Here is a 23,021-nt window from a genome sequence, read left to right as displayed (position 1 = left end):
TGAAATCAGATATACTGGTGTTTGAAGAGGCCACAAGGCTCATCTAGTCCATATTCTGGCAACCTACTAGGAGATGGCTCTTTATTCTTAAAGCATCTTAAATAGTTGACAGTCAAATGTTGCCTTAGTGATGTTGATTGCACAACTTCACTGTCAAATATCCAATTTTCCATGTACTGGTTTTTCTACCATTCACCAAATCATGTAAAACAAAATGATAAAGAACTGTAGTTCCCCTCCTCTCCCCCAATGTTATGATTTTGTTTTTAAGCAACTGGCTCTTTAGAATCCTGCAAGATCTCCAGAATGACTGTACTGATCCATACATGTTTGGAAAATATTGCTGTAGCAGCTGCATAGTGTGATTACAACTATTATTTTTTAATTTAATGTAAAATCTCACTATCACTTACCTTTAACATCTGAGTGAGATAAGAACTAATACTTTCTAGCAGCAGTCTATTTGGCATTTGCCTGGCAGTTTTCTTAGCAGCAATATAGGAATTGCTCTGGCTGACTAAAGATCGCATTTCTTCCAAGACAGTGCGAGTGTCAATGTTGTCACACAGTGCTTCATGAATGGCTGCCTTCTTGTCATAAAAACTAAATCAGAGGAAAGCAGACAAGTTTACAATTTATATCGTCATTATAACATTTATGTCAAAATTCCTGTGCTCCATCAGTACACTGGAGTGCTTCCGTAAGAGGGTCAAAGGGGGGGGAAGGATTTCCCTTTCTTTGGTCATAGCTGATATCTGAAGAAGGAAAAACAGATGATTAAGAGACAGGTGTTGGTGTCCACTATATAGGTGATTTTGTTAAAATATTTTACCTGCATAATAAAATATTGCTTCTATGCTGCTGACGAAGTCTCAGAGAGGGTGAGTTATCTGACAAGTAATAGCTGACAGACAAATCAGACCTAGCATAACTTCAGAGCTCACTTTTCTGTATGTTTTGCAGAAGCAGTACAATTCACTTGTTCAGTCTCTTCCCTTTTTCACTGCTTCATTATAATGCTGCTTACTCTCCCAATGTGCCAGCTGAGTGTTCTGTTAAATAAATTCCTATGCAATGCCACTAATTTGGGGAAACTTGTTCTGAAGCTACATGTTATGAAGCCATTCCAAGCAGGTATCATGAATAAGGCTATGATTTAGTTATGGGTATTTTTAGTAAAAGTCATTGACAGGTCATGGGCAACAAACAAAAATCCACAGCCTGTGACCTGTCCATGACCTTTACTATAAATACTCTTGACTAAATCTTAGCTGGGGGCCCCTGTGGCACTGCTGCTCTGGGGCACTGCGTCTCTGGCGGGGCCCCTGGGGCCAGCCCCTCTGGCTGCTGCTTAGGCAGTCCACGGGGCCAGCGGCACTAGCCCCTGCTCGGGTGGTTCCTGGAGCAGGCAATCAGGGGCTGCTGAGCAGCAGTGGTGCAGCTGCCCCCGGGTCCAGCTGCGCCAGCCACTGCTCAGTTAGCCCCTGGGTCCAGGAACAGCCGAGCAGCAGCTGCTCTGGCCGCCCCCAGGGCTGCTGCTCCAGCTGCCTCCGGGGCCACTGCTCGGGTGGTCCCCAGGGCCAGCTGCCCGAGCAGCGACTGACCCCGGGGCCGCTCCAACAGCAGCTGAAATGGTTGGCTGTAGGGCTGCTCCAGCAGGAGCTGGTGTTGCTGTCCCCAGGACTGCCTGAACAGCTGACCACAGGGCCTGCTGCTTGGGTGGCCCTGAGAACAGCCACAGTGGCTGCTGCAGAGGTCACGGAGGTCGTGGTATGTCACAGAATCCGTGACAGCCGCAACCTCCGTGACAGACATGCAGCCTTAATCATGAATATTTGCATGGAAACACTGTTTAAACTGTTCATGAATTGATTTGTAATACATATGGTATGTGTCCCCCATTTCGTCAGGCAAAAGAGAGATTTAAGGAAGTAGTGTTTTGTTGTTTTTTTTTTTACTTAAGATCCAAAAGGCACTATCTACTCAAAAGAGAAGGGAGGGAAGGAGAAAGAAAAGGAGGTAGAGAAAGACAAGAAAAAGGAGGAAGGAAATGCTCTCTTCCCCCACTACTTCTCTTTTTCCTGTTCCTATCCTCTTTCTCCCTCCTGTGTCTAGTTCTCTCCTTTCTCACTCTCCACTACTCCACATTTTCTATGTTTTGATTCCCTCCCCCTTAACAGTCAATTTGCCCCATCTGCCTGCTATACAAAGTTGAAAGTTCAGAAGCAGCATTATCTGCTACTGAGAAACAGGTACCCGGCTTTCCAGCACTGGGGACACAATGACTCTGGTAATTCCCAAGGACACGCTTAACTGTATGTTGCTTTGACTTTAAAAAGAAGAACCAAATCATGCACAATGTTGTTTAAATTACAGCCACTGAAGTGGGATTTCATTAAAATGTGAAGGAGGATTATTTAAGTGGAAAGAGACCATGATGTTAATATCACTATTTTGTTTTACTGGATTGAGGGTAAGGTCAAAAGTCAGAAACTTCTGAGTTCTTATCTTTGCTCTCTGATTTTGGGCAAGTCACTTAACTTCCATTTGTCTCAATTTCCCCACAGCACTTTGCATTTTCCAAGTGTTGTAATTGCCAAGTATTTTATTACTACAGTTGAAACACATTACATCAGCGTGATCTGCCCCTTCTCAGATAGGTGTATACTTAAGAAACTGATAGCTATATAACCTAGAGGAGATTCAAAACAGAAAGAAGTTCCCTTTCAGCACACATATACAGAGTGGCGTTCAAAAATTAGGCACCCAAGTCGCATTAATGCCAATAGAAGTGATGTGATTAATTCCATGTATTATATGCTGAAAAATACCTCATATAACTGTTGCAAGGTTAAATTCATCAGCTTGTAAAGTACTTTGAGATTCTCAGTGGAAGGTGCAGTAAGAGAGTAAAGTATTATTATTAGATCCGTTTTCAAGAAAAGGAAATGCCCGTTAGAAAAATGGGAACCTTAAGTATGCATATAAATGGCTATTCATATAGAAATTAAACGTAGCTCACTCACCTTTTACTCAGCTCTGTTTCTCGAAATTCCCATTTTTGAAACTGGCCTATCAAATCAATAGGAGCCCGAAGGATATCCTTTACATTTAAAAAGAACTCCTAAAAAATAGGGATGCAGTTTGAAATCAGCGTAAGTCAGACACAACCTATGCTTACTATACCAAAGTAAATTTTCAGTTAGCCATTTTAATACTTGTGCCTAGATACAATTTCAGCAAGGTTCTGCTGCTACATACCTCCCAAAATAAGAAAAATACACTTATTTTGCATTACCCACTGTATCATATTATGAGCATTAAACTGCTCTTTGTCAAGGTTGTGACCTAACACAACATTTTAGACATTAACAACAAACCATTGCAATTTAATTTCTTTAAACTACGATCTTTTTAGTTTGGAGTCCCTGTAACAATCTTGTCAGTTGTGAACAAAGTGAGGTAATGATAACTTACATTTGTTATGAATCTCTCCTTTGCTTACTGTATTTCAGGTTGTGGAAATATGAATTGTGTTGTCTGGAAGAAAAGTCTTTTTGCTGTGTTTCTGATTCTAGTACATAATGACTTTCCTTCATTAGACTTGTGTATTTCCCTCAAGCAACAATTCATTCTAGTGTTGATGCAGGGAGTAATGTGTATTGCTTAATGATTTTACTATCACCACAATAAACCGACTGTCATTAGCACTAATTGATAGACCAAAACTAATGGCACACCACACTTTAAAAAACAAAACAGTGTGTCAAGTTACCAGTCATGAAAAGGCAGGGCTTAACTGGAGTGATCTAAGTTGCTCACAGTGCACAGGTGCCATGCAAGTTTTTCCAGACAGCTCTGCAAATGCACCTCAGCCCTGACATGCACCAGTTTTTTTTATTTCAGTAACTGGCATGACTCAAGAAGACATTTCCATTGTGCAGAACTGTGTGGTGGTTTGAGATGTGCGTACGTAGGGACAAGGAGCAGATACTGGCAGTGGTACTAAATTTTTTTTTTTTTTTTAAATGAAAGACACCAGATATATTCAGCAGAACATGTGTGATTCTTGTGCCACTGGATACCTAATTATCTCTTCACATTTTTCTCACCACTTTAGGTATTATTGGCATAAAAGGAAATATGTCAGAAATATATGTAAAAAGAGGCAATAGCTAAAGTATTTCACTAGACAGCATTTCTGGAAGCTGTTAGGTTGGTTTTGTTTTCCAGCCCACACAATTATGAGGGGTCTCAGATTGCTGCATGAAGAATTATAGAGAGTAGCAGCCTTAACTCAAACAAATGTAAATAATTTATAACTTTAATGTAGTTATACTGGATAATGTGCTACCACCCTTAAAATCAATTTTTATTTGATTTTCCATAACACACAAAAAACGTCATTGCATTCACTACAGTAATATAAAAATGGGCCCAGTCCTGAGAAGCGTTCTAGCTCTGAGTTTCAACTGAGTTCAGTGGAGTTGAGTGCACTTAGCTCCTTTTGGGATTGGTTTACATTATTGGGGTATAGAATAGCACAAACTTTAAAGAATAAGGAAGAAGAGAGGAAAGCTTGCTTACATTCAGGAATTTCTCATACTGAATAGCTGATTCCATGGTGTTGTTTGAATAATCCAGCGTATCCTTCCAAGAGTGCATCAGGAAAGCCAGCCGTAACTGTCGTGCTATTAGAAATTTTAAGATACAGATGGAAAATCATCATTATCTAATATACTTATATGGCCCCAAAATAATAATATCTGAGCAACTCATCATCTTTAATGTACTTATCCTCACAATGTTGCTGTGAGGTATGGAAATACTGTTGTCTCCACTTTACAGATGTAGAACCAGAGAAGCTCAGGGCCAGATTTGTGAAGGTATTTAGCTGCTGAAAGAAGCAGATAGGTGCCTAGTGGGATTTTCAAAGGCACTTTTTAAAATCCACTGGGTGTCTATCTCCATTTTTAAGAGGTTAAATGCCTTTAAAAAATCTGGACCTAAGAGACTTGCCCAAGATCACATGGGAAATACATGGTGGAGTAGGGACTTGAACCCAGGTCTCCTAAGTCCTAGGCTAGTGCCTTAACCATCCTCTCTTACCCACAAAATTAATTCCAATGCTCTGTATTCCTAAACTACTGTGGTATGAACTAAAAAGAATTGTTAAGCACAAATTCAATTACAAAAAAATAAAATAAAATAAAATAAATAAACAACCCAAACTTGCCAATTCCCATTTTAATCAGGAAATGTATACAGTACAAGAAATAATGTTCAATTTATGGCTTTTTTTTTTAAATTGCTACTTTTCTTGGCTTAATTTTCTTTAAAAATACATTTTACAAGTTTCATAGAAAAGTGTTTCTTCCACAAATAAGATTTTACCTGTATGTTTCTTCAGCGCATCTTTGATAGTAATGAAGTTTTTTAAAGATTTAGACATTTTACAGCCAGCAATTGTTAAATGACCAGTGTGCAAAAAATATCGAACCCAGTGATCATTTTCAAAGTATGCCTGCAGCAAAACCACAAACAGAAAGGATAAGTTTTTGGGGGTTTTTTGTTTAAAAACAAAACAAAACAAAACAAAAAACAACACATACGTCCACACACACATTTTTTCCTGTTCAGAAACCTTATAACAAAACAAAAGCACCATGATGATACAAAAAGGATTTTCTGAAGGCACATTTCCTAAACATGATCAGGAATCACAAAATGTTACTCTTTTAGAGCTAAAATACTGTTCAGATTATGCCCCCAATTCTACAATTGGATCTGCATGGGCACATGCATATGCCTGGAGCTCCACTGACTTCAGTGGACTCCACACAGATGCAGACTCCCACTTGTACAGATCCAGCTGCAACATGGGATTCCGTGCATGTACCACATGACTTGCTGCACCCAACCTGAGAGTGAGAACTCTGTTTTTTTCCAACAATTTGTACCTACTGTAGTTATAAATACCCAAGATTTCAATAACCAAAGAAAAAGGAGGAAAAATAAAAAATTCTGTTTTTCAGTTTTTTCCTTTGTGCATTTATCACCACATTGGATATGATCAACTTCACTATTTTGTTGATAGTCACCAGCTAAGGGAAACTGTACTTTAAGAGTTTGGGGTTTCTGGGCTTTTCTGGTATAGTTTTTGTATAATAGAAACTAAAGACAGATGGTAAACATGTCACCTACCTCAGACTGTGCCAATTCATTGTCATGGTGGGGGAATCGAAGATCAAATCCCCCTCCATGAATGTCCATCGACTCTCCCAGAATAGATCCAGCCATAGCAGAGCATTCAATGTGCCAACCTGGACGGCCCTGTTTAGAGATAAACAAGTGACTTCAGTACAGATTAAATATTCTTTGTTATTGTTTTTTTTTAAAGAAACCCTTCTTAGGAGAAACTACTTTCTATCCACACCTTTGTCCACTAATAAATACAAATAAATTAAAATGACACAGAAGTATGAGGGAGAACAAATTTTTAATTATCATCCTTGATACAATACAAGAATAGTGTTGAACTTCAAGATCTCCCATACAGTAACAAATCATACATGCCAAATGCATCTATGAGCAGATGAATATACAGAACACAGTCCTGGGCCCTCTAATACTTTCAAAATAAAGTATTGCATTCAGGTAATGGTTTTGTCTTTCTTAACATCACAAGGGAAATTAGCATTTATTCTAGGGATTGTAAGTCTTGGAACCCTTGCCTTAAAGAGAGGCATTCATTCTTAGGCAAACTACTTTCAAATGAGTGGAACCTTCTCCCCATTCATTCCACCAGGCATTTCGATTTGAGTACAGAATACCAAACTGAAACTTTGGGAGGTTAATAATGGGAAAGTGGACAAGGTAGACAGATCCCCATGTCTAGAGGCACATTGATAATATTGATTTAACAGACAAAATTTCTGCACACGGACTTCTATTTGAGAAGTGGCTAATAACTGGCTAACTACACACTGTATAGGATATTATTAAATGAACACAGCAATGCTACTGAACAAAGTATTATTGCAATCTAGACTTCATTAGATGCAAGATGAGGCTGGATCATTTGTTGTACAGACTAGTACAGATGATATTCATAAGTTGTAGAATGATTAGCTTCTGTATGATGTGTGTGGTTTGAACACACTGATCCTTACCTTTCCCCAAGGGGAGTCCCATGAGGGCTCTCCTGGTTTGGAGGATTTCCACAAAGCAAAATCATTCGGGGAACGTTTCTCACTCAAACGATCAGCTGAGATACTGAGGTCACCTGTCAATGGAGAAAACTTCGTAAATATTTACACTTTCTTTAAACATTAGCGTTACCTACTCCTGGCTCTGCTGTAACTTTCAATGCAAACCCCTCCCCGCCCCCCAAACCCCCAAAAAAAACAAACCCCCCCCCAAAAAAACAAACAACAAAACACACCACCACACTAAAAATTTACAATAGTAATCCTTTAAAAAGAACAGGAGTACTTGTGGCACCTTAGAGACTAACAAATTTATTAGAGCATAAGCTTTCGTGGGCTACAACCCACTTCTTCGGATGCATATAGAGTGAAACATATATTGAGGAGATATAGTAATCCTTTGCCGCTCCTGAGACTACCAACAAAAGTGTCAGTTGTGAAGCTTCTTAAGCCCTGAAACATGTGATTCAACTGCCACTCTCTCTCAGCATGCATAATTACAGCATTACAACCCCCCCCCCACCACACACACAATATTAAGGTTGCAAATTCAAGCAGTCAGAAGTTAGAAAATGCCAGAATAAAGGCCTGTGCAACCTTAATTCAGGTCCCTTTTGCGTATGCATTATGATCTGTTCTTTAATTACATGATCACATACTATTTTTTCCATAGCATCTCTGTCTCATTCAGGAGATGACACAGGATGGATGGTAATCACTGAATGTGTAGCTATTCAATATTTCTTTTTATCCTTATCATTCAATGTGTGACCCCATGTACTATCTATTGCAGACCATTAAAACCTTGCACTGAATATAGAATTATTAATTTCCTCCTGGGCATCGTGCTTTGTTGCAAATTTTGGCATCACCCTCTACCACAAGTTTTAATTAAAAGAGGGCTGCACCCATTTAGCTCAGCACAGTAACACGAATATTTACAATGCTAAGGACAGTTCTCAATATATAAAAATAATTTACATTTGAAGCAGGCAAGCTGTAACAAGCCGATCCAACCCCATTGCTGGTCACTGATTTCAGGAAAACAGCTAATTTGTAGTGCTGATCGGGAATTGTTCAACTAAATGTTTTTACATCAAAAAAATTCTGATTAGTTGAAACCAAAACTTTTTGCAGGAAAGGGTCAATTTTGACAAATTTCTCGACTCAAAATTGTTGGAAAAAAGTTTCATAGTTGTTGAAACACCCTATTTCAACATAGAATGAAAGATTCTGGTTTCCCAGTTCAAAATAACTTTTTGTTTCAAAATTTAAGCTAGAATAATTTTTTTAGAATATAAAAAGTGGTTGAAATTTAAATGTTTTGACTGATGCAAACTGATTTCCCCCCCCCCCTCCGATTTTTGGTTTATAACATTTTTTGAGATGGCCTTCTTGTCCTGACTTGGGACAAAAATTTGTTTCAAAATCTTAAAATTGTTTGCAAGACAGGAAAACTGTTTCCAGCCCAACTCTACTCATTTGTGACTCCAAAAATAAAAGAAGTGCAATGTGGAGACTACAAAACTTTTCCATTATGCTAATGGGCCTGAACCAAGTCAATGGGAATGACTGACGTTGTGCATGTTGTAGTAACTTAAGTGAATATTGATTTTATTACCTTCACCCTCCTGAAGAGCTTTCTGATCACCTACAGCTTCAGGAACCAACTTAGCATAGGAGTGTTTCTCAGTGGCATCAAACTTCATTGTATCAAAGTAGACAGAGCCATTTGATACATAACTAGAAGGTTAAAAGATTTTAACAAAAGCTCTATCAATATAAAACTAAAACTCAGCAATAAGCATCTCTATCCATCCTATATAAGATCTTCAGCAGGACTACTTGAGGAGTATGGTACTTGAGGAGTATGTTCAACATGAGTAAGGATGACAGAATTTGGTCCTAAGTTGTTAATGTGCATGGTAAAAACTTTAGGTAAAAACTGTAAAAAGCCAGGGTAAATAGGAAAGCCAATTAACATTAACTTGTTAAATAAATATTTTAGCAAGATATAAAAAGGACACTATTAGATATTTCTCCTTCATAAATGTTAACATTTCCTCCCATCTTTTGATTGTCTGCAATAATGTAACAATTACAAGTTACATTTATTTTCCAGGTTGTTTGCAGTGTTGGTCCCAGGATATTTGAGAGAGAACGTGGGTGAGATTCCTTTTATTAGACCAACTTCTGTTGGTGGAAGAGACAGAGACAAGCTTTCAAGCTACGCTGAGCTCTTTGGGTCCGTTAAAAGATATTATCTTACCTACCTTGTCTCTCATTTATTTTCCAATCAATTTTGTCCTCCTCTATTTGGCCAATTTATTTTGCATTGGCTTTAATGGTCATCCTTAGGATTTTTTCCCTCTTTCTCTGTTTCAAAACCACTAGGAGTGTGAAAACAACAAGGAGTCTGGTGGCAGCACTCAGAGCACAGGGCCAATTTTCCAGCAGACCTATGGCTTGAGCATAGGCACAAAAGCAGGTTTTGAGCACATGTATATTAGACATCCAATGGCAGTTTGAGCCATAGTGTATGAATTTTCCCTGCTGTTCTAGAAAAAGCAATTTGCTTTTTAAACTGTTCAGAGATAAGATGTTTTTGTGATGAAAATCCTACCATACAGTAAATCTGTACCTGCTTAAGCTACAAACAGAAAAAATGTTAAGTCGGGATGCCTGGATATTTAGGCACCTATATAGAAGTGGCTTGATTTTCAAAGGTACTAAGCAGCAGCAAGAGTTGGGGAAGTCAATTGGAGAAGCAGATCTGCACATGTGAAAAAAATCAAGCCACTTCTACTTAAGTGCTTAAATGAAGATTTAGTGGCATATTTTACACTTCCATTTCTGAAAATTGTTGCCTAACACTACGGGTAAAATCCTGGTCCTGTTAAAGTCAATCAGAGTTTTACCATTGATGAAATGGAGCTGTAACTTCACCCTATATTTTTATGATCTGAAGTCTCCATTTGTAAAAGAAATGAAAACCACAGTAACAAAAATTTTTTAAATCAGGTTTGAGATTATTTCTTGGGTGTGAAGGAACAAGCTGATTATTTTTATCCCAAAAAACCACTGCTTGAATGCAGTCTTTTGTACCATTGCTCATAGAAACAGAGTAAGATGGCTCCACTGTATATTGTAGAACTATTATTTCAGTATTAGAGCTTTGCTTTGTTACACAATAATTGCAGCGATAATTCTGTAATGTTGCACAGAACCCATAACGGCACTTACCCATAACCATTATCCACAATCTTCTGAACAAATGCCACAATTTCCGGTACATATTCGCTGACCCGAGTTAAGACATCAGGAGGTAACACCTATAGATAAAGATAAATGGGCATTTATATATACTGCATTTCATACCACTTTTCATGCCAGAATCTCAATTAAACCTTGTCATCCTTGTGAGATAGGTAATAACTATTTTATAAGATGGAAAAACTGAAGCAGTTAAGTGACTTGCTCAAAGGAACACAGACGTTCTAATTCCTAGTTTCCTACTCTGGGACTTGAAAGAGCTACTGGACCTCTTTTCTAAACTTCTTATCCCATCAGCCAAGTTACTAAAGGTCTGGCTACTGCAGGAGATGAAAGTTGTTCAATTTGTGGCATCTATGCTGTGCAGGGATTATTCCCCACCATGTTTCTAAGCTACCTGCCATGTAGAAAAATAGCTTTCAGTTATCTGAACCTCCATATAGGCAACAGCATTCAGATACAAAATTCTCAGGGTGGGCTTGTTTATTGCCACCATCGAGTTAGTTAGAATTTCTTAGGCACCCAGCGATGGTGGACTGTCATGCTAAATGCTGATGTTTGTTAGCAGGGCCCCTGGTGATGCAGTTAGTGACCCCAGACATGTACTGTATCTCAAATTCCAGACTCAGCCTGGGACAACAGCATGGGGAAAGGCCGAAATTAGCAACATTGGAGGAAGGAAAACAGACCTTATTAATGAGTAAGGGAATGAGACACCCACCCCGATGTGTTTGCCCAGTTCATGTCAAGGGGAAAGGATGGGGTGTAGCTATGCAGTACGAAGTGCCTGATCTCTGGACGGGAGAAACTATTGTTAATGTGATCAGTTGCAGGGTGGCAACATTGATGAGAAGAGGACAGCAGGGTCTTAAGGTGCTGATTTAATAGCTACCGGTTCATTGCAGGTTAAAGATTATCAATAAGGTGGTGGGCTAAGACCTTCAATTACAACTGAGTTATTGAATTTTACTTCAGGCCCTTCTAAGGGTGCAGCCAGCCATACACATGCTTGGCACATACAAAGTTCATAAGATGGAACAGCTTGTTTACTTACATTGAGGGCTTCCATATCTTTATGATACTCCTCTTCCCAGAATTTGGGGAGGTTAGAGAATATGGAGTTGTCAGTCACCTGACTGCCAAACTTGGTGTCTAGCCACTCGGACAGCACATCTTTTGCTTCTTCCAACAATTTCTATGAAAAGAAAATGATATACATATAACAGTTCAGTGCAATACAAATCTAGAAAAAAGTCTTATTTATGAGCCTAGACTGTAATGCCTTTTAATAGAAAATATGTTTTCACACTGTTAATTCGCCTGGGCATGAATATTCTTGCACCTATCATTCTTTGCAGCCATGTAGCCTTCCATGTGCTTGGAGTGAATAGAAGATGGGTACATAATTTACATCTGGAGAGTCTTAATGGTGTTCTGATAAAAGATACAGAGAAGTGCTGAGGGATTTGCATTTTGCTGAAGATCAAGAGAAATATCATGTAAATGAATAAAGATAATTCAGTAAAAAAAAAGTGCACCCTAAATATCATTCAGGCTATTTTCTCTTTAGTTTTCCATTAACACTCTAATTACACCATGCATTTTGAGAACAGATATATAGAATCAGCTTAAAAAGAATGCCTACTTGGTGACATAATAGATTTGTTTTTAAAAACAAAGACATTTATAAAGGCACCCAGCTTTTAGTGGCTGGATGAACTTTACATAAGTTGGACCAAAAAGGATGCATTTCACAAAGGCAGGGAGCACACAGTCTGTGCCCCCAGTAGTTATTGCACCAAACAGCTTGAAAGAGAGGCAATACCATCTAGGACTCTAATTACTAAAAGAAATTAGTTACAATATCTGTTGTGTTTACTGGGGCTTATCCAAAGGACAATGAAGTCAATAGGAATCTTTCCATTTATTTTAATGGGCTTTGGCTCAGGTCCTCATCCAGAGGACAGATATTTCTGAAATAATTTGGAAACATCAATTCGGTAAACAAGAGGCATAAAATACATGAGCAGCACAGCAATAAAACTGTCAAAGGTATTTGCATATGCACTGTGGACAGATCTGTATGTACAACCAGTTATGGCATGAATCCCTTCCCAAGACAGAAATTCCATGAAATAAGGCTAAAGATATGAGTCTTTTATTGTAGAGGAGAAAATCCTTTACGGAAAACTGGAAATAGCAGCTATCAAAAAAGATCATGACGAGGTTCTGCAATGTCTGAGGCTGGGTTGAGTGGCATAGGAAAACTATTTAACTGAGCTCAGTGATACAGTTTTACCGCGTTGAATGTTAAATATTGGGAAATTCTCAGACCATTTATAAAATATGTTTCAGAAAACTGTTACAAGCCAATGAAATTTAAAATCCATTCATATTGACCTCAGCATGTTTGTTGATCTCTTCTCCGGGAAGTTTCTTTTGCACAGCTTCTTCTAGATGTTCCACAGCAGACTTCACTGCATTCTGAATTCTTTCCAGCATCTGCTTTTTATCTGGATCAGTGGTGTCATTTAACATAGCTGAAAAAGGCTACATTCAGAAATGTTCATGAAATAATGTGCAGTAAAAAGAAAAAAAAAAAAATCTATCCAAGAACTTTAACTGGATGACAGAACTATAGGCACTTTCTTCATGTTCTGGTGGGCTGCAAGTGCAGCTTATTCAACAGCTGTCTATTCCTCATGTAAAATATGTTCTAAGCACATAATTCCTTACTTGAGATGAGTAGTATGTTTCCCCACATGCAGTCAGATTGAAATCTATCAGACTACTCAGAGAATAATGTACTACTCGACATCAGTAAAGAAGCAATAATAAGGCCACTAGTTTTAATGATCCAAAAGGATATGGAATATAAAATTCCATTCACATTTGACTGTCTAAATCTGAATTAACAGCTGTATCACAATACGTGTTCCTTGTAGAGAGTTGTAATGTTGTAAAGACTAAAAACAACCACTATTTAGTACCTTCACTTAATCTCAATGCTCTCTACAAAAGTGAATAAGCATAATAAGCCCCCTTTTATATATGGGATAATTTTAAGCACAGAAAAGTTAAGTGACAAGTCAGTGACAGACATAAAACGCAGCCCCCCCCGTACCTCCCAGCTCTGTGCTTCAACTCATAAGGTTGAGAATCACTTATCTTTTTTACAATTCATGATGCACAAAAAGGCCAAAAACTCATCCTTAACCCACTGCATCCCCTAAATTGTAGCACCAACAGCTCAATGCTGTCAATGGCACAGTAGGCAGCATAATTCATGTTCAAACTTACTGCATAAAGAAAGTCTACACAAATACTTTTCATACGTGGCCTTTCCTTAAATTTGTGTTTTATTTGTCAGAAGCTCAAGTAATATTGCAGCAAACATCTGAATTTTCCTCAAAATAGTACGTACATACATGCAGATTAGATGTCTGGGGACAAAATTAGGCATGCATTTTGCACATGCAATTTTATGCCTAATGCATCAGAAAAGTCTGGCGTATATTTAAAAAATGGTCAAAAATTCTACAGCTGTGAAGATGGCTGTTTATTTCCAGTAATACAGCATCAGAAGTTTTCCTGTGGATGGTCCTGATTCAGCAAGGTACTCTAAGCAAATGCCTAATTTTAAGCACATGAGCAGTCCTACATAAGTCAATGGAACTCCCCACGTGCTTAAAGTACCTTACTGAATCAGAGCCTAAGTTACTAGCAGAGGAAAACTATGAGCTCACCTTTGAAGCAATTTGAACATCTTCAAATAGCTGGACTGCAGGTGGCTTCTTCTCTCTATATTGTTCAAAAAGATAATTTTGTCTTGCTCTCTTGATGATCTACAAGACAAGAATATTAAAACATATTTCTAAAAAGGGCAGACAATGTCCAAATACCAATGTACTTTCCTACTACATACTTTAGTACCCCTCTAAATTCAACATACTACAAGAATTATATATATAATTAACACCGCTGAAGCACATCAAATAAAGTAATCATGAAATTAAATGCATTAATAACCAATAATGAAGCAGGCAAGTAAAATAAGTTACCTTTGTAAAAAGGAGATAATCTTAATTGTCTATAACTACATTCACTTATACATCAGCTTGGAAGGATTAGATTTTTAAAATCGGTAGATGTTGGTACTGGTTGATTTCACCAGTGACACAAACTGACAAAATATTTCCATCCATGATTATCAAAGTTTTTTAAAGATAGGCAAAGTAACAAAAGTGCTGCTTGAGAACTTAGAGATTGATTTAAGAGTATTTACTTTTATATATTTTGACATCTGAAGTTGATAATTTTGGTTTTAATGGCTATAAAGCTTCAACTTTCTGAATTTCAACATTTACTATCATTAAATAATTCTTGCCTGACCACCCCTCATTGTCTGGCTCGCCCCTTCCCACAACTGAAAATTAAAAATCAATAAAAAATTAAAAATGCTTCAAACTCACAATTCTGTACAACTGTGAAAATTTAAAATTCGATAAAAAAGGGAAAAATGTTTAAAAATAAACAGATACTATTCACTGAAGTTATATACAAAAATTGAATTCTGCCAAGCCTACTTATACACAAAAGCAGCATGGATCTAAATTACTAGAGGTTTTGCTAAAGTCTAGCCAGTATACTAAAACTGAATTAGATCCAGTGACTGAAAATCAATGTCTTTGTCACAGAGATTAGAATCAGGCTACATAGTGCAATTGAAGTTACTAGTCTAGGTGTCTAGCCTTACCAAATTGATAAAACACACTATATGCATACTGACTCTGAATCCCTGGATTTGGTCAACTTATTGTCGTTTAGATGCACCTTTAAAGACACCTTACCTTATCATCAATATCTGTAATATTTATACAGTAGAGGACATCATATTTAAAGTAATCCCTCAACACTCTTCTCAGGATATCAAATGAGATGTATGACCTAAAAAAAATTCAAAAGGAAGAACTTACTTTTACTTAGTGGATACCTCATATAGACATCTATTATATGCAAGAACTATGTTAATGCAGCACTGAATGAGATTTTAAATCCCACAGTGTCAGTCAATTCCCAGCTGAAGTTCCCATAGCAACATTAACTTTCCCCCCACTACAAACAGGCTTTTCATTGCATGATAACAAATATTATATATATATATGAATAATTTTCCTTTTCCACCTTAGAGTACCTGAGTTGTTGTCTAGCAGTATGTCTAACTCACTGTACTTGGCTTGACATATTCCTAGGAATTTTCAGCTTTGTTATTTAGTTGCTTACAACATAAACGGTTAGCTTTTTATCCAAGGAAGAAACTCTGTGGTACCTGGCATGTCCCATGTGAGAAGCATCATATACTGTTGGGCCACAGCAATACCATGTCACTTTTTTGCCATTCTGGGGCTGAAATACATCCTTAAATGGAAAGGAAGGTACAGTGAGCAGAAGAAATTGAAGACATATGGTCTCAGAGCAGCAACATCACGAGCACAGGCATGTCAAGTAAATGGGATTATATGAATCTGGATTATAACACAACAATTACAGTTTTACTGTACGAAAAGAATGCTAACTTCACCACATAAAAGAGATAACATAATTTGTCTTTTTTCCATTAGCTGCAGTCTACAAAATGTGATATCAAAGTCTAGACAGCTAGATGGGTCAGATCTTCATTTAACCCTTAGCAGATATTACCCATACATGCAAAGGGGAGAGCAAGGCCTAGTTTACATGGAGACTTTTTTCGGTATAACCTGAGGTGAGAATTTAAATCAATATAGTTAAACTAGTATAACTCTCAGTTTAGATGCTCTTATTCCCATATAAAAGAGTGGCTTTTTTTGATTTAGCTTATGGTGCTTAAGAATGTTTGTTTAGCTTAAAACTTAATAAACAAAGAAGCTACTCATACTAGAACAACAGTGTCCAGATGGAGCTGTTATAGCAATACTGGTAAAACTTTCATGTAGACATGCCCTAACAAGACAAATTCCGATTTGGTTCAGTTTTGTGTATGTTATGTTGTATTATGTTATGCACTCTTGGGTGACGGAAGGCTGCAGTCATATATTATACCTGGAATATCATAGCACTTTTTATGTTTACAGACATCTGTGACTAAACTAGGTATCTTCGGAACATATTTAATAAGATTCAGCAAAATAATACATCTATTTTAATATGCCACAGAAACTTGTGAATAGATATGAAAACCACTTAAAAAAATTTAATCAATTATATTTGCATCTCTACAGAAAACCCTGCAGTTTTTTCCTTCATTCACCTTGTTGCGAGTGAGGCTGTTGTAGAGGCAGAGTTTAGACTGTTTTGTTCCTTCTGGGGAAGACCAGTGAGGCTGTGTACGTTTGCCTTTACCTAGAAAAGAACGTAAAGACAACCTCAAGAATCTTTAAAGAGCACCATAACAGACATATGGATTTATAGTAAAGGATTTTCCACATGTTTTCAAAAACATCTGCCTTAAAATTATCTTAAAAGGAAAAAGTGTTTTAATAAATGTACAGAAACAGCTCCATTCAAAATAGCCCAAACTAATTATATTACATAGACCTTCCCATAGAGCTGGTATAAGGGATGTATTCAATTCCACACAAGTTTATTTTCTACTCTCTTGCTTGCCATCAGTTTATATCTCTTTTTGAATTATAAATCTAAAACAGGGAAAAAATGCAGTACAGTGTGCATTAAAGCATGTACAAAGATTTTGAAATATAGTCAATCATTGAGGTAACTGTTTTCAAAAAGATCTGTAACAGTTTATCTTTGTAACACCACTGACCTTAATAAGACTGCATATCTTAAAACTCATGCAATATTTAGAAAAAATTCCACAAAGTCCAGAGCCAGTATCAAAGAACAGATATTTAGTGGGAGAAAGAGAAAAGGGCAGACCGCATAGCTTAGAAAGAACTTCGCCCTTTTATCACACATTGCTTCTCTGAACACCTTCCTTTATTACAAATACATATCCAAGTGGAACACTTTCAGTAGAAGGCACAATCTGGTCTTTGAAGTATTTATTGCAGGCAGCTGAATCATTATGGTAAAAGAAGAAGTATGATAAATTATGAGGCAAAATCCAGCCCTTACCTGAGGGCACTATGTTTTGAGGAAGGAGTGAGGAGGAGGGGGCCAGAGAGAGGATGAAGACCAGTATAGTACTAGCTACAGTCCTAATATTGTGTAGAGTGGGTCAAAAAATGGAATTTCCATACTGTGGGAATTTCCAAATTTTAGTAATCTGTTTTCATTTCAAATCAGAATGAAAATTTGAAATTTCTAGTACAATGAAAACATTGAAACATTTCAATAATGTCAAAATACAAAATATTAAGTATGATATTCAAATATATAAAATAATTGTAAGTATAAAGGTCAAAACAAAATGAAAGAGAAACAAAAAAGTAGAAACACACCAAAACGCCAATTGAAATCTACATGTTCTCATGAACCGTTTCTATTTCAATGAACTTGCATTTTCCAACAGAAAAATTCAGTAGAAATTTTTCTGAGCAGGTCTAATACAGAGCTATCTTGCTTTTATAGATAGCAGGATGGTTCAGGCCAAAGCACTGCAATGTACTGCCAGGCCATATTTAAGACTCCTTTAAAAAGAAGCATATCATACAGTAAAACCCCGCTATAACGCGATGATTGGGGTCCAAAAAATTCGATCGCGATAAATTCGGGGTCACGGTATAGCGGGGTTACGAAAATTTTACCATTTAAAGCCGGTCAGTTTCAAGCCGGTCAATTTCTCTTGGGCAGAGAGCAGGGGAGATGTCCAAGGGGCAGAGGAAGAGTGAGGAGCAGCTGGGGAGGAGAATGGCTCTTCCTGCCAAAAGGAGAAGCAGGGTAGGTGGGAAGAGGCAGTGGGGAAGGCACGTTCCCTTTTTTGTTTGTTTGTTTTGTGCTTCAGCGGCGCTCCGGCTGGTGTGGGTTTTTTTGGTTTTGGTTTTGTGCACTTAGGGCAGCGGGAGCCACCTTATGATTGCATTATATCCGAATTCGCATTATCGCGGGGCGAGTTATAGCGGGGTTTCCCTGTATGTCCTAGCTCGCAGCGTGCCAAGCGGGAGGCGTGGACACACCTCTAAACAGCTGACCGTGATTCTTTGAGGATGCAGTGTGTGCCCACTGGAGTGCTGGGGTAATAGCTGGGCACAACTCTTAGCATTTGTGAGGCAGGAAGGGTGCCCTGCTGCTTGCGCTGGGGAACTGGAGGGATTAAAAGGCCTCACGTACTCCCTTTTCCTTGCCCACCTACACATAAGCACTGAGCAGAACTGGACTCTCTCTTTTCCATTATGTTTCTAAAAATTTTACAATCTTAGGTATTACACCTCTGATGTGCTTAAAAAACAAGTAGCAACAGAGTATCATCCCCTCCAAGAAGCTGCAGTGTACTGTGCATCTGGCTGCCACTCTCCATACCACCCGTGGCTGTATTTCAGTGATGTGATGTGTGAATATTAAGTTAACACATTAACTTACATGAAAACTGGAAGAATAACAGCAAAACAGAAAACTGAGAAATACAACAAGTTTTCCCACCCCATTTATTTCAGTACTGTTAAGAATTTGTATGGGATGCAATTTACTTGCAACTAAAACATTATCCAATTGTTTGTAACTTGTATTGTCAAAATGGCTTTCATGTTTTGTCTCTTAGCATGCCCATCATTCACTCAGTTTCCCTGGAAACATCTTCCTGTGTGTATTGCAACTGAGAACCACAATAATCAATTGCAAAAAGTTATTATATATAATCAGTTCATATATAATCCCCACTATCCTTTTGAACAATTGGGTAACTAGAAAAGAGAGGCTTAATTTAATACCCTGTCCCAGACAAGGATAAAATATTTAATCTGTATACTGAGCTGTATCATTAGATCTAAGTATTTTACTTTAAATGAGATGTAAGTTAACACATACCTCAAGTACAAAACCAGCCTATCCATAAATGAGTCCAAATACCAGAAGACAAATGTTTACTCTTAGGGTACGTCTATACTTACCTCCGGGTCCGGAGGTAAGCAATCGATCTTCTGGGATCGATTTATCGCGTCTTGTCAAGACGCGATAAATCGATCCCGGAAGTGCTCGCCGTCGACGCCGGTACTCCTGCTCCGCGAGAGGAGTACGCGGAGTCGACGGGGGAGCCTGCCTGCCGTGTGGACCCGCGGTAAGTTCAAACTAAGATAGTTCGACTTCAGCTACGTGAATAACGTAGCTGAAGTTGCGTATCTTAGTTCGAAGTGGGGGGTTAGTGTGGACCAGCCCTTAGATTTACAAAGGTTACAATGACATGGATTACTGTGGTGAAAGCAACAGCCAAATTAATCATAGCAGAAAAAAAGATCCTATGTGCCAAAGCTGTCAGCTCATGATCCAGGAGCAATGATATATATAGACTATAATGGCAAAGTTCAAACATACACTTCCAATAAGAGATCAATGTACAGTCCCAGCCCATTCATCTATATGCTTCTTCCCATCACTTTGGTCTTCTCTAGGTTGAGCCTAAGCGAGTTTGTTTTCATCCACATCCCTAGCTCTGTTGGACACTAGGACAATACAAACAGCAATATCCAAGTTCTATGAAAAGGAGATGCAGCACTGCATCTCCTTATCTGCCTATTGGACACTGTAAGACATAATATCTCACTATCTCACCAGCAGCCAGACATACATCTTTAAGAGGAGACCTTGGGAGAAGGCAGATTCATTACCTCTCTGTAAAATTTCTCCGACAGAAAGGCACAAACCTATGGAAGGGCTATCCTATCGCCACCCATAAAACTCTGTGGGTGAATCAACAAAGCCTTATAGTTAATGCTATCAAAGACTACTGCCCGAGCCAACAAATCAGCCCGGGAACCTTCATTGTGTCTGTTGGTAGGTGGAAATCAGCCAACAAAACCAAGCTTGTCTGTGCCAGACTAACAACTAATACCAGACTGGTAGGCATTCACAACACATATGATGACAGGATGCTACCGGGGTTAATTCAGCACTACCTTCTCAATAACCTTGATCAAAAAAGACTGGGTGTTAACATGCAGCTATTGAAAAGCATTGTACAGAGCTAAGTACTATGAATAATATAATAACTATTACATGACTTCTTGAGCAGGGATCTCACTATAAAGCATTTGTTTAAAGGCAGCTGGCGCATAGGAAAGCATCAGAGAAGAATGTCAAACTCCCAAGAGGTTACACAATAACCTAGATTAACCAGTTCGAATTTCCTCACATGAACAGTAATTGTTTAATTACCAAGGAAAAGCTACATTCTTTTCAGAAATGTGCATTTACCCTGTTAATAACATAGTTTACATTATTATAAACTTGTATAATATATAAAACCTGTATTTCTGTAACTCTTTGTAAAAAAACTGAATGGCTCCAATTGAGTGGACCCTCACACGGTCAAAACAAAAACTGTATATATCTGTGACAGAATAGGATTTTTTGGTAATATTTTTTATTTTAATATTTTATTTCTTATATGAGCCTGTTTCCCCCTTACTTTGCATTGCTACCCAATGCGAGGAAAAGGATTATGTTTGCTCTCAGGGCAGACCAGGAGACACGGGGGGGGAGGCAGGTGGAGTGTTGCTTAGCTGTCTGAGTGAACTTAATGAGTTATTACAAACATTGATCGACATCAATGGAAAACCCACAAAAAACAATGGAAAACCCTATCACCAGGGCATTGACACCCAGCAACTAACAACCCAGAGGGAGGAGGATTTCCCCCACTTCTCAGCAGGGAAGCTGAGCAGAGCCCCAGCTCAAGAACAAAGGACTAAGAGGTGTGACGGGGGAAGGACAAGTGTGGGCTCTGGAAGAAGTTTGAGAGCTCGCTCATCTGGGAACAGACTAAGGAAGGAAGTCAGAGAGAAACATAGAGCCTGAAAATGGAGTTCACTACAGCTTGACTGGTGAATTGTGCTGGGCTGACCAGAATGGACTATGGTTTAGCCTTTATATCTCTATGCTAACCTAGGGACTTCCAGTGCTGTGCATCCAGTCGACTAATGAACCCTACTGTTTTGAAACCACTGTTTGAGTGTCACTGAAAATACTGTGTGATGTGCATTAGTCCTTGAAAAGCATACAAGTCCCTAACCCGGAGTCTATCTCAGTTGGACTTGTTCAGTAGGACGTGATGCATCAGAGGTGTGATGCAGAAGCGCTGAAGCCCCAGCAGTTCAGTCTCAGGAGATGGTGAGGCTGTATGGCCTACCCTTAAGGAAGAGTGAGAGCCCCTGGGGGCTAGCACATTGAAGGGGTTCCTCCAAGAGACAGATCCAAAGCTTGAGGCATAGCACTGATCCTGTGGATCTATGACAATGTCGTATACCTAATGGTTAGGTTTTTTATTATTATTAAAAACACTGATAATTGATTTCTGTAAGCAGAGAAACTATCAAACAAAACAAATAAGGAAATAGCTTCACTATTTCAAATACCTCTGGATCTATCAATTATGCCACATTACTAGCTACACCCAGTGTAGAACTCTGTGGTCATTTGCTAATGATGTAATCTGGAGTGTGTGTTACACTGCTAGTGATACATCTCCGATCACCTAGCAGGAACAGATCTAGTCACTCTGGAGTGTTTTTACTCCTTTTAATTTGGAAGGACTCAGAGTGTAGTGATAGCAATTGTGAGCTCCAAGGGCCCTGCCACACAAGGTGTTGACGGGTTCCATTCTGTTCTTATTTATGTGAATATAAGGTTACTAGGAGATTTCCTAAGGAGCCAAGTGCTATGATATCTTCAGTATACTAATGGCACCCAATTTTCTGTCCATCTGATAGAAACAGCCACATTTATCCTACCATGGACCATGCCAGAGTTATCCATGATTTTGTCACCTTGAAACTCGATTACTGTAACACATTCTACATGGAGCTACACCTTGAGAACATTTGGAAACTTCAGCTAATGCAGAATGAACATGGCATCTGGTTAAGTGAAGCCTCCTACCAGAAGCACAGTAGTGCCACTGGAACTGTACTAATTGGCTGTGGGTTTCCAGGTGGAGTTCAAGATGCTAGTTTCCCCTTTTAACCTAAGCTCTATGGGACCTAATTATTCAAGGGACCACCTCTTCCACAGTTGTGATCTGCAGAGACACCTAACTTCCGTGATATAAAGGTGGGGGAAACTGTTGGCAAGGCGCTCTCAACTAGCTAGAGACATAAAGGGTAGCAAGAAAACATTCTACATATACATCAGAAGTAAGAGGAAGACCAAGGACAGGGTAGACCCGCTACTCAATGAGGGGGAAAAACAACAGAAAATGTGGAAATGGCAGAGGTTAGGGTTACCATATTTAAAAATTAAAAAAAAAAGGCCACTCCACAGGGCCCTGGCCCTGCCCCTTCCCCGCCCCAACTCCACCCCCTCCCCTGAGCGCCCCGCATTCCCCCTCCTCCCTCCCAGCCATGCGAAACAGCTGTCCGAGCGCTACCGGCTTCACGGTTTGCCGGGCAG

The 23,021-nt window shown here is 38.7% G+C and overlaps 1 protein-coding gene across 1 annotated transcript in view; it reads right to left on the bottom strand.

The window, feature by feature from the left end:
• The window catches only part of CARS (cysteinyl-tRNA synthetase), a 47,293-nt gene that overhangs the window by 16,056 nt on the left and 8,216 nt on the right, over positions 1-23,021 (bottom strand). The window contains exons 2-15 of the mRNA XM_026660156.1: positions 16,771-16,862; positions 15,811-15,899; positions 15,332-15,428; positions 14,228-14,326; positions 12,882-13,031; positions 11,536-11,676; positions 10,452-10,540; positions 8,830-8,951; positions 7,173-7,285; positions 6,205-6,333; positions 5,395-5,524; positions 4,588-4,691; positions 3,027-3,124; positions 414-603 (exon numbers count right to left, since the gene is read on the bottom strand). Of these exons, the coding sequence (XP_026515941.1) occupies positions 414-603; positions 3,027-3,124; positions 4,588-4,691; positions 5,395-5,524; positions 6,205-6,333; positions 7,173-7,285; positions 8,830-8,951; positions 10,452-10,540; positions 11,536-11,676; positions 12,882-13,031; positions 14,228-14,326; positions 15,332-15,428; positions 15,811-15,899; positions 16,771-16,862 (1,643 nt within the window). The remainder of the gene's footprint in view (positions 1-413; positions 604-3,026; positions 3,125-4,587; positions 4,692-5,394; positions 5,525-6,204; positions 6,334-7,172; positions 7,286-8,829; positions 8,952-10,451; positions 10,541-11,535; positions 11,677-12,881; positions 13,032-14,227; positions 14,327-15,331; positions 15,429-15,810; positions 15,900-16,770; positions 16,863-23,021) is intronic.

The sequence above is a fragment of the Terrapene carolina genome, unplaced genomic scaffold (genome assembly GCF_002925995.2).
Source record: "Terrapene carolina triunguis isolate 2854851 unplaced genomic scaffold, T_m_triunguis-2.0 Scaffold715, whole genome shotgun sequence".
NCBI classification, from domain to species: domain Eukaryota; kingdom Metazoa; phylum Chordata; order Testudines; family Emydidae; genus Terrapene; species Terrapene triunguis.
This window is presented reverse-complemented; position numbering and strand designations above follow the sequence as displayed.